This window comes from Papio anubis, chromosome 9 (genome assembly GCF_008728515.1).
Source record: "Papio anubis isolate 15944 chromosome 9, Panubis1.0, whole genome shotgun sequence".
Lineage (NCBI taxonomy): Eukaryota > Metazoa > Chordata > Mammalia > Primates > Cercopithecidae > Papio > Papio anubis.
In genome coordinates this window covers 26,307,118-26,319,560 of record NC_044984.1, presented here as the reverse complement: position 1 = coordinate 26,319,560, position 12,443 = coordinate 26,307,118, and the positions used below count along the sequence as shown (strand labels likewise).

Sequence of the window (12,443 nt, the reverse complement as noted above, 5' to 3'; positions counted from 1 at the left end):
TTGATATGTTGCCCAGGCTGGTCTTGAACTCCTAGCCTCACATGATCCTCTGCCTTGGCCTCCCAAAGTGCTGGGGATTACAAGCATGAGCTACTGCACCTGGCCTTTTATTGTGTTATTTTTTTTTTAATGTAATAAGCCAGGTAGCCAGATGTGGTGGTGTGGACCTGTAGTCCCAGCTGCCTGGGAGGCTGAGGCAGGAGGATCGCTTGAGCACGGGTTGTCCAGACTGCAGTGAGCCATGATCGCACCACTGTACTCCAGCCTGGGGGATAGAGCAAGACCCTGCCTCAAAAGAAAATTTTAAAAAAACATAATAACTATTCTATATACTATAATGTTTAATATAGAGAGATATATAAAATTAAATACATAAGGTTTAATATAAAGCGTATTTTATTCTTTATACAATAAAACTCTTTATACATTAAGATAGTTTGTCTATTTTACTGTATGAAATCCACACATTTTCCAGTTTATAATTTCTCTTTTAACATTGTTATAATGATATAGTTACGTGTAAGGTTTTAATTTGCATACAATTAAATTTACCAAATATTTTTCTTTATAAATTCTGGATTTTGTGATGTTTAGAAAGGACTTTTCAAGTTGAGAATATAAAAATTCATACATGTATTCTTGAAAAACTTTAGTTTTATAGTTTTACTTTGAGCTCTGATTTATCTGGAATTTATTTTAGTGTAAAGAATAAAATTGGAGTCTAGCTTTATTTTTTCCCCAAATGGTTACACGGTTATCATAATGCTCTTTAATGTTTAATTCATTTCTACCTACTGATTTAAGATGTCATTTTTAATTTTTACCATATAATAAATGTCCATGTGCATTTGATGATGTTTCTGAAATATATTTTACATTGATCTATTTGTGGGTCACACCAAAATGTTTCAGTGGTCATAGCTTTATAACGTATTTTAATATCTGATAGCATTAGTCTCACTTTATTACTTTCTTATTTTTCATAAATTTCTAGATATTTTAATGTGATTAGTATAATCTGTTGGATTCCAAAAAAAAATGCATGGTGGTATTTTTTTTTTTTTTTTGAGACAGGGTCTTGCTCTTTTGCCTAGACTGGAGTACAGTAGCAGGATCACAGCTGACTACAGCTTTGATGCTGCTCCACCAGCCCCTCTCCCTCCACCCCACCCCAGTGATCCTCCCACCTTAGCCTCCCAAGTAGCTGGGACTACAGGTGTGCACCACCATATCCAGCTAATTTTTTTTTTTTTTGTAGAGATGGGGTTTTGCCATGTTGTCCAGGCTGGTCTCAAACTCCTGGATTCAAACAATCTACCTGCCTTGGCCTCCCACAGTACTAGGATTACAGGCATGAGCCACCATGCCCAGCTACACGGTGGTTATTTTGACTAGATCCATATTATATTCACAGTTTAGTTTAAGGAACAGGACATTCTTACAATTCTGTCTTCCTGTTGAAAAACAGCTTCTATCTGAAGTTATTTGAGTTATCTTTTATGTACCTTTGCGAATTTTAAAGTTTTTTTTCATGTTGGTATGAACATTTCTTGTAAAATTTATCTTTTTTGTTGCTACTATAAAGATAATATTTTTCATTATATTAAACTGGTTATCATTTGTGTATAGGAAGACTACTGATTTTTGTATATTGGTTTTATAAATATGACATTTTTACTGTTGAAAATATTTGCAGCAATAAAACATTACCTCTGTAAATCCAGAATTTCATTTGCAATATCTGTTCCAATACTACCAGCACCAAGTACTGTTCCAGCAGACATTCCAGGTACACTCATACAAGACTGTCGAGAGGATTCTAAGTAACAGCAAAAGGAGACATTCAATTAAGGACTTTTTCTTTCTTTCAATTCAAATAATTTCACAGTTCTCTCCTTAAAAGAAACAGACTAGCTGCATCCAAAAATGTTAGAAAACACTCATCATTGCATTACAAATGTAATTCATGATGCTCTTTGAATCAAATGTGTAGAAAGTCACTGAGGGCACAATCGTGACTTGTAACCCTTGAGTCCAGTCTCTTCCCACTTTAACTTCCACAGCAATACTACTTCAACATTACCTAAAATTTTTATTTTTACAAATAATACATTAATATATTCCTGTGGTGAAAAACTAACACAGATAAGCAAAAACTCCCCCTAATACTTTTCATTAATTTGTCCAATTGACAAGGAACAATGTTAGCTGTTAGGGCTGAATAATGGATAAAACATCATTCCTGCTCTTAAAGAACTCAGTCTACTGGAAAGCAAGTAGAATGAACAACTAACTGTAGTACAATGCAAGATTATAACAGAAATGTGAGCAAAGCACTGTGGAAATTTTGAGGGGAATATGGTGATACCTTTGGGGGTTTAAATGGGATATCTGTTTCTCATTGAACTTAGTCTCTTCTAAACCAAAGTTGGGATTCCTATAACCCAAACCTGTAGAACTCCTTTTAATTTCACCTTCAAATTTTCCCCTCTCCAGGCCAGAAAAGGACAATAATAGTCTTAATAATATGTCTTAGTAATAAGTCTTCCATCATCTGAAACTAAGCTTACCTTCTGATGATTGAGAGTTACAAGGAAAAAATGATGCTTCTCCAGGCTCACTATGTCCCCTAGAATTAAAAACACCATAGATGATTTGTTTTCTAAGGTGAAGGAAACTGTTATAGCAACTACACCAAGCTCTATATATTTAATTTGTCAATTTGTGGCCCATTTATGTTTTATATACACATATTGTTAGTATCACCACCAGAAATCAAGGTCTATTAAGACATTAGTGCTAAGTATCATGGCATTTGCCAAATGCCCCATTCCCCTATAAAGTACGTGTTCTCGCAATAACAAACTCTTAGTTCATGTACTAATAATAAGTAGGCAAAGATTACTGGGATGGGTGACAGGAAAATACTGGAAGTATTAAACTTTTTTAAAAATTATTTTTCACTCAGTATTGTAGATAAGGAAACAACTGGTTCAAGGAAACCTTACAGCAATTTCAAAGAGAAACTTACAGAAATAAAGTAAGACTTAGAATGGGGCCATCCTAGTCTACTATAAAATCAGGAGAACTTGGCTCTTCCTTCAGGCTGACACAGCGACAGACCAGGGCCTGCTAAAGCAACACCTGGGCTGGATTTCTGTTCTCCCCCATGCTGGGCATGCCTACACAGACATGGTGGCACCCCAGGCTTACAAGATGTGCACGTAAAAATGACAGGGAGGACAAAACCATTTCTTACAATAATGCACAGTTGAAATCCATGTCTGCATTGTTTACTGAATGGCCATGGAAGGTAGGAAGAAAATGGTTGAATAAATGCCTTTACCCTCACTTATTATATCAAGTAAGAAGGAATATATTACAAAAATGAAAACTTTTAGCTTAATTCTGAGAACTAAGGTCACTGAACAGTAAATGACTTACTCAAAAGATAAATCTCAAGTTATAATAAAAGGCCAGAGGATCATATGGTTTTAATGGTTTAGCAAGATGAGAGGAAAAAAGCAAAGAGATTCATTTGAAATCAATATAAAGGTCTTAACATAAAAATTTACTTACAAAACTAAAGTGTTGACAGATACAATATATTCCAGTTCTTTCGTCCAAGGATTTGTGAAACTAAACCATTGGCTTTTTAAAGTTACGAAAGAGCCATCTTTTGCTCTGAATTTGTAGGAATCTGTAAGTATTTTCTCCTTACTCTGTAGAACTTAATGAGAAAAGATAATTATCAGCATAACAGTCTACCACTATAAAAATCAACGTTGTGAGGAATAATTCAAATTTCAAAATTCACAGGAATGGGAAATTAAGAGTTAAAGCTGTCATTTTGAATTCCCCAAAATGTCTTCTGCTCAATGCATACCTACCTGCTTTGTGCTTGTCAGTCAAATTACTATGGTCATCTTGATGAAAATATTCATAACAAGAAGTTCCCAAAAGTTCCTGAGGCAGATATCCTAAAATTGCTGTTGCCCTGGTTTTAAAATTGAAAATAAACTTCAGAAGTGGTGAGTGTACTCCCTCCCAGAAGACTGTAGGCCCACATATGGTCAGGATAGTAAAGAAGTGCACAGGGTAGGGGATGAGTGACCATGCACATCACTGGGCTCCTGTTGGCTGCCCTAGAGCCAGACTAGAGCCGCAACACAGAACAGACACCCAGGCATGAGGCCTCCACCCAATCCAGGCTGTGCTCTTACTAGCTTTTGCCAGTAAAATCGTGGCCACAGACCATGCCCAGTTTCTGCACCACTGGCTAAGAGACATTCTTTCGAGTTTACATGTTGGCTTAAACAAATTTACTGACATGTCCATATCCTTATTTCATTTAAACTTTCTGTTCTGAAACAGCAAAAAAAAAAAAAAAAAAAAATCTAGCAGTGCTACTAAGACACGTCTTTAATAGCTTCAAATATCCTATTGAATTCTAATCATTATAACATGTAAATGTTTACCTTTGATCTACATAGACAAATTTTCCATTCATTGCAAACCGGGTTATAAATTCAGTCGGTTTCACATGAATCTCTCCACTGTTCTGTGGAATAATATATGGCTGTAATCTTCCAATGGCCACAAGGCAGGTAAAATTACTGTTGTCTTTCTTACTGTTCCTTTCTTCTTCCATTCCAACAATATTTGGAGGCCAGCTTCTCAAGTAACCAGTGCAGTGGATAGTATAGAATTTTCTATGCTCTAATTCAAAGATTTTTCAAAAGGACATTTAGATCATTATAAATAAATCATTAAATTTCTTATATTGACATCTACAATAGTGATAATTGTGCTATAAAATGCTCTTTAAATATGCTAAAATATGAAAGGGGAATGGTATTCCATTGAAAAGATATCATCAATTTTGATTATTTCATGACTTTATTATTAATAGGTTATTTTCCTCAGGAACTAAATTGTATGTACTACATGAAAAAGCAAACAGGTTGCTTTATTTTAGTATTAACTAGGTCTATGACTTAATATATTTCCAAGCCAATTTTTTAAATTACAGTAATTTACATCTGTTGGAAAAATTAATCCTCATGCCCCCTTGCAATACTGTTTTCAGCTTATTAAGTTTTTTGGTATATTGTAACTTATATTCAAAAGTTTAAAAAGACATTTAAGTCATTATGTATGCATTCTTAAATTTCTTATGTTAGTGCTTATAATGGTTAATAGATATATAACGTTATAATAGATTATAGAAACATTTTAAAGAACACTTGGAGAAATTTATAATGAAAAGTATAAAAATAAAACAAATTTCACTTTTTAGGAAAATCCCAAGCAATTAACTCATAGGAAGAAGCTTGTCAAGTATGTCCACCAAAATAATAAAAAACTGGAAATAATCTATATGCTCAAATATCATGTTTAAGCAAACAATAAATCCAATACTGGCATAAACGATGAGTAGGATACAGATTACGGCATGCCACAAAAGTGATTTAAAGGTTAAAAAGTAGGGGAAAAGCCTGATAAAAAATTATTTGAAACAGCTGTTTTTATGGTAAGCTTTAGAAAAGATTAGAACAATCAACGTTTTAAATTGGCACTATTTGGTAAAACTTCCACTACAATAAATCCTTTAAATTTGTGTTTAAATAGAAGACGATATGAACTGTCATATAAGATAGTAGTTAACAATAATAGCAAAGATTTAGAGACCACTTTATGTGTCACAGTCTGTTTTAAGTGCATTAAACGTATAACTCATTTAATCTTAAGAGTTCTGTGGGATGTTCTAGCATCTCCATTGTCTTTGGAAACTGAGTTAATGGCAAGGTCACAGCTGGTACAGGATGGAGCTGGGGTTAAAACTCAGGCTGGTTCCAGAGCCCACTTTCTAAACCACTAACGCCACACCATTTGCTGATAGTGAGTGCTCTGTCACCAAAGATGTTCAAATAGGAGTTGCTTGGGTGACAGAAGGGGAGGGGTACAAAGGTGTTCCAGTCAGAGGGAATGACCAGTGAGAACTGAGAGCGAGCGGTCAGATGCGGCTGAAGCATACGCTGCAGTGGGAAAGACTGGAAAATAAAGCAGGGAACAGAGGGCAGGCTGTAAGCCACGCATAAAACCTTGTATCCAACATCTAACAAACAGCACTCCCTTCCCAGGCCACAGATGCCCTAAATTACAAAACTCCTTATCTCTTCCAACCCAAACCCAGTCTTTATCACCTATTCCCTACCCCGTTTACTGGTGCCACGATCAACCTAGGCAGTTCAAAGAGAAATCTGGGGGTCATCTTAGGTTCTACCTCCTCCTAACAACCCAGATACCTCAAAGGAATTAAAATTGAGTAAGTATGAATAAAGGTTTTCATTCATATTAACAAAACCAGATGGTAGTTAAAAATAAAAGGGCTTATACATCAGGTTTGGCATTCCTGCAAACTTATAAATGATACTGACTAAAAATATTCCACTCTACTGAAAATAGAGACTTCAGAAAGTATATTTTTTATTTATATATGTAATCTCATCACACAGAACCTAGCTTGTTGCATTTATTTCTCTCTTACAACAGGGTTTACTATCTATATTTCCAAATCTAACTGTCCCTCAATTCTCACTGTGAACATTTATTCAGTTGGCAATTTTCTAGTTGGGATTGTGTAATTCTATCAACTGCAATTCATTTGATCAGCTATCTAAGTTTTTTTTTTAAATCCCATTTAATCCATTTCCTGTTTAGAAAAGAAAAAATACAGCTCGCTACCAGTGCAGTATTCTCAGGACAAATGGGAAATGGGTTAAAAATTCTTATCCCAATAATTCTTTAGCTCTTTATCTAAACATTGGAGTCATGAGGCCCAATCCTTGCCAAACTATTTACTTACATCAGCTCCACAGGCTAGATTCAAGTGTCATCTACTCCATGATTTCCCAAAAGTGTGTAGGGGTGAGGGGAGGGAGAAAAAGCCTGTATTACCCTAAACACTGCCTTAATTTACAGGACATCCTTTCAAAATCCTTTATGAAATATTTCCTCAATACGTTGCAGGCTAGGTCTCTCAACTTGGTGTCTTGCTGTCTTCACTTAAACTCTTGAGGAAGCAGATCCAAAACAAGGATTCAAATACAAGAAGTTAATTTGAAGGGTGGTCCCAGGAAACACTGGCAGGGAACTGGGAAGTGAGACAGGGAAGAGAAGGAAGCTAATAAAGTACCTGAAACGTGCAAGTTCCTGGAGCCACAAGCAGAACTGGCTCCAAAGACCAGAGGAAGAGGTCAGGCAGAGTCCTGGCATTGGACACTGGAGGCCAGTGGCACACCCTGTCTGCAGTGGTGGGTGCTGGGGGGATACACCATGGGGCACTGACAGATAGCATCTGCCATACGTGCACAAGAAACAAGCGGATTCTGGGTGTACTGTTGTACTTCTTCCTCATGCACAATTATCTCACGAAGATAAATTTAAGAAACACTTAAGACGCTTGGTGGCAGTCATCCGTCCTTCATCAGCCTGCAATTTCACAAGTTCAGATACCCAAGTAATTGTCTCTCTACCTTAGAAGCTTTTTCAAAGTTTGAATCCATGACATGAAGGTTTGATTCAGGATATAAATAATTTTTTAAAACGTCGTTATTTTTAAAAAATCTTTTATTATGTAAAATCTCAAACATAATGCAAAATCAGAAATAAACTTGGGTAACTCATCTTGAGAAATCCTGAGAAATGACCTTTCCATAAATCTTAAATTCAACTTTCAATTAAAATAAAAAGGGCTGCTCTCTAGTCTTCCTCTAAGTTTAAATGTAACTGATATGTCATGGTAAAAGGGAAGAAAAACACGTTTACTAACCACAGGCTTTCATCATTAATAATGAGGGGTCTTAAAACACAGTGAATTGGCCGGGCACGGTGGCTCATGCCTATAATCCCAGCATTTTGGGAGGCCGAGGTGGGCGGATCACAAGGTCAGGAGATCAAGACTATCCTGGCTAAAATGGTGAAATCCCCTCTCTACCAAAAATACAAAAAATTAGACAGGTGTGGTGGCACGTGCCTGTAATCCCAGCCACTTGGGAGGCTGAGGCAGGAGAATCGCTTGAACCCATGAGGCGGAGGTTGCAGTGAGCCGAGATCAAGCCACTGCACTCTAGCCTGGGCGACAGAGCAAGACTCCATCTCAATAAATAAATACATAATACATACATACATAAAACCACAGTGAACTCCACTGGTTAATTACTATTCGAAAGAGTAATTTCAAAGCGATCATATGCAACATGTAATTTCACTTGACAGACACTCTCCTTGGTTAAAGCAGAAGACAAAATGACCCTCAGCAAGGTCATCCAGGTGGCAATCAGGGTTTATATTCTGCAGTTACCTTATCCTGGACCAGTTGTCTATAGGCACTTCTCAAACCAGGTTCTGCAAGGACTGATTTCTGACACATTCCCTTACCATTGCTTAGGTCTGTGCCTTTGGTACAGAACTCTGTTGTGTTAAGTGAATACTTGGTTCCAGGGCTCGAGCAGATTCAAAACTCCTTTTTGAAAAGATATTTGCCTCTGTGTGCAGGCATCTGTGTGGCCCAGCCTGGCATGGGAGTGAACACCCTTGTGTGGGCAGGAACACATTCCTATAGCAGGCGCCCACTCCCTCACTGTGTGTCTGCTGCGAAAATCATCCAGAATCTCTTTCACTAAAACCTTTTGGCATCTAGGAAGCTAATGTAGTAGGTGGCATGGCATAGTGGAAAGAATACAGATTTTAAAGCCAGATTGCTGACTCTGTCACTCTCTATGTGACTTTAGAAAAATTACACAACCTTCTAAAAGTGCAGTTTCCTCGTCTGCAAGACAGGGATGCTCTGCACAGAACTGTTAGGGAGATTAAACTGGGTAATTATGCAACGTGCTTGGCATATAGTAGAATCTTAATAATTGTTCACTCACTCCTTTCTCTCTTTCATTTTCTCTTCTCTTCTTTCTGAGCTGCAAATAGCTACTATTTATTGAGTGCTTCCGAGGAGCCGAGCACTGCATGAGCCACAGGTGATCCCAACCACACTCTCAGGAGATGCTGTTATTACCCACTGTATTAGTCTGTTCAGGCTGTCATAACAAAATTCCAGACTAGGTGGCTTAAATAACAGAAATATTGTATAGGGGTCTACCCTTATAACCTTAGTTACCCTTAATTACATCTTTAAAGGCTCTAACTATGGATACAGTCACACTGAGGCCTAGAGCTTCAACATACAAACTTTGGGGGAAACCAGTTCACCCAGTCCCACCCATTTTCCATATATTAGGAGAAACTTGCCTAAGGTCACACAATTGTTAAGCAGCAGACCTGACACTAAAAAACCCTACTGAATTCAGAGCCCAGGCCCTTTCTACTCTGTCCCACAGCATGGCTGTTGGGAGGCAGAGTCTAGTGGGAGAACCCGGAACATCAGAGCAACTCAAAAATTTATTTGTTCCTTTAGTTCCTCACAGAATTCAACTACGAATTAACTCTAATTGACCATTTGCCAGATATTCTTGAAATACCTATATTTTCCCAGTAAGATTATCACGTATTTCAAAGGAAAGAAATCATTCCTACTTCTTCTACAAATCTGTAAAACTTGCAATAAAAAAATCCTTTTAGGAACCCATGGAAGGACTAAAATTTGATTAGCACATTTTCAAGAATGCTGTTTGGTTGTTTTTTTTCTTAAATGTATGACTATACACATGCATTTTTGTTTGAAAATTGAATATTTAAAAGACCCGCTTCAAAATACTATAACAGGGCTATAGAGTTCTACAGAGGACATCCCACTTTCCTTCTTGTATCTTTGCAAAGGGTTAAAAGACTGCAGATTATTAGACGTCCAAGATTATCATCAGTGACTGACTTGAGCTCCCATATCTAGGAAAATCCTCCAAGAATGTATATATTTGGTCATGTGTTGTCTAGAATTTCACAAAACAATGAGAGGAAGAATTGAAGGCGACAGAAAGGAGGAGAAGCCCAGACAAGGTGGAGTCCTGCTATTGCTTTGTGACTTCTAGTTCCATATTTGAAGCCAAATTTTAAGATGCCAATTTAATTAACAGACATTTATTTTCAGAAAGGCCCAGATGCCTTTAGTTCTCAGGGCAGAGCCTTTTCAGATTTCTTTCTCATGAGAACTATGGTATAGAAAATGATCCAAGCTGGTTGCAGTCTGAGGTTGGGTTGCCATAGCAAAATAGCAGATGTGGTAGCTTCAACACCAGGAACTTATTTTCTCTCAGTTCTGGAGGCTGGAAGTCTGAGATGGAGGTGTCAGCAGGGTTGCGTTCTGGTGAGGGCTGTCTTTCTGGCTTGCAGATACCCAACAACTTGCTGTGTGCTCACATGGCCTTCCCTTGCTCACTGCATTCATGCAGAGACAAAGAGCTCTCTGATGCCTCTCCTTACAAGAACACTAATCCCATGATGAGGGCCCCATCCTCATGACCTCATCCAAACCTAATTATCTCCCAAAGGCCCAATCTCCAAATACCCTCATGTCAGGAATTAAGGCTTCAACATAGGAATTCTGGGGACACAATTCAGTCCATAGCATTTGCTAAAAACTTCTTGAGACAAAATCTAAAAAATATGTTGAAATTGCTTCCTTAGGTAAAAGAGAAAGATTTTAATGTATATTCATTCATTTAATTTATAATTGTTCCTGTGGATTTGAGAGTGGTTATGCGGTCAGTCAGGTAGGAACAAAGGACAAGAGGATCGTCACTTATGCCTTCAGGAAATGTTTATTGAATGTCTATCATGGGCCAGAAACAACAGATGGAAATGCAGCTCTCATTCCAGTGAGGGAGGAAAGTATCAAAAAGTTAAGTAATTTCAATACAGTGTAGAAGAGCAGCAAATCTGAGAGAAGCTCAGGACTACTGATGTGGGTACCTGGGACGCAAGCCACCAGAGTTGAGAGGGTATTGGGGATCGCTTCCTGGAAAGAGGAGATGCCTGAGTTTTAATGTCCAGGGTCTGCAGACAGACTTGTGTGTTGTAGTCAGGCATGGTAGCTCACACCTGAAATCCTAGCCTTTTGGGAGGCTGAAGTGGGAGGAATGCTTGAAGCCAGGAGTTTGAGACCAACCAGAGCAATATAGCAAGATCCCATCTCTATAAAAAATGTTAAACTTAGAGGGATGAGGTGATACATATCTGTAGTCTTAGCTACTTGGGAGGCTGAGTTGGGAAGATCATTTGAGCCCAGGAGTTTAAGGCTGCAGTGAGCTGTGACTGTACCACTGCACAAGTGTGTTGTGTCTGTAATTGTTACAAAGTGAATAGTAACAAAAAACTGTGAAAATAATCTTTCAGTATTCAAAAACTACTATTAATTCAGCAAAGATGTCACTCGCATCACACTTTCCACTACCTACTTATTAGTTTACATGTTTCTTGGCTGTCTGTAGTATATGAGGGCCATCTCACATAAGGTCCACTACAGCAGTACTTGTCTGCCTGCTCCCTAGTGTGTCCTTTGCATTTGGCATAGTACCCGGCACATAGTAGGCACTCAATAAACTGTTCATTCACCAACATCTACTGTTGTCACACAATGATCTCAGGTGTATCCCAATCATTTTCCCCTCAGCACAGCCAATGTGCAGGGGTCTTTTTAGAAATAAGACTGTGAAAGAAGCTAGGAGAAAATACAACTTGGGGAGGAATCTTCAGCCCCATTACTGGGTATACACCCAAAGGAAAACAGATCATTCTACTGAAAAGACATATGCACTTGTATGTTCATTGCACCACTGTTCACAATAGCAAATACATGAAATCTGCCTAGGTGCCCATCCATGGTGGATTAAAGAAAAGTGGGCTACATATAAAGCATGGATACTACACAGCCATAAAAAAGAATGAAATCATGTCCTTTGCAGCAATGTGGATAGAGCTGGAGGCTATAATCCTGAGTGAATTAATGCAAGAACAGAAAACCAAATACCACATGTCCTCACTTATAAGTAGGAGCTAAACATTGAGCATATAAGGACATAAACATGGGAACAACAGACACTGTGAACTATTAGGGGGAAGGGAGGGAAGGGCATGAGGATTGAAAAACTATCTACTGGGTACTATGCTCACTACCTTAGTGCAATATACCCATGCAACGAGCCTGCACATGTAGTCCCTGTATCTAAAATAAATGTTGAAAAATTTTTTAAAAAGAATAGTATTTTCATGAGGACTAAAACACTTACTTAGCACAGTATCTGGCACAGGGTAAGTGTTAAATAAATGAGTATTAGCAATTATCATTTTAGGTGTTTGTCAAAAAACATTCTGACCAAAACTTGTAAATAAATTGAATTTTGTGGCTCCATATAAATATCCTTTTAAAGGATAGGAAAGCAAATCCCATGTTGAAATTTGCCTACGAAATCCTATATCTAATAGCTTAATAT

General features: G+C 37.7%; 1 protein-coding gene across 6 annotated transcripts in view; it reads right to left on the bottom strand.

The window, feature by feature from the left end:
* ARNTL2 (aryl hydrocarbon receptor nuclear translocator like 2) overlaps window positions 1–12,443 on the bottom strand; it is a 69,329-nt gene that overhangs the window by 6,127 nt on the left and 50,759 nt on the right. For all 6 annotated transcript variants that reach the window (XM_009180428.4, XM_031650365.1, XM_003906145.5 and 3 more), the window contains 5 exons: window positions 4,479–4,719; window positions 3,891–3,997; window positions 3,580–3,730; window positions 2,571–2,629; window positions 1,711–1,819 (listed from right to left, as the gene is read on the bottom strand). In XM_009180428.4, the coding sequence (XP_009178692.3) occupies window positions 1,711–1,819; window positions 2,571–2,629; window positions 3,580–3,730; window positions 3,891–3,997; window positions 4,479–4,719 (667 nt within the window). The remainder of the gene's footprint in view (window positions 1–1,710; window positions 1,820–2,570; window positions 2,630–3,579; window positions 3,731–3,890; window positions 3,998–4,478; window positions 4,720–12,443) is intronic.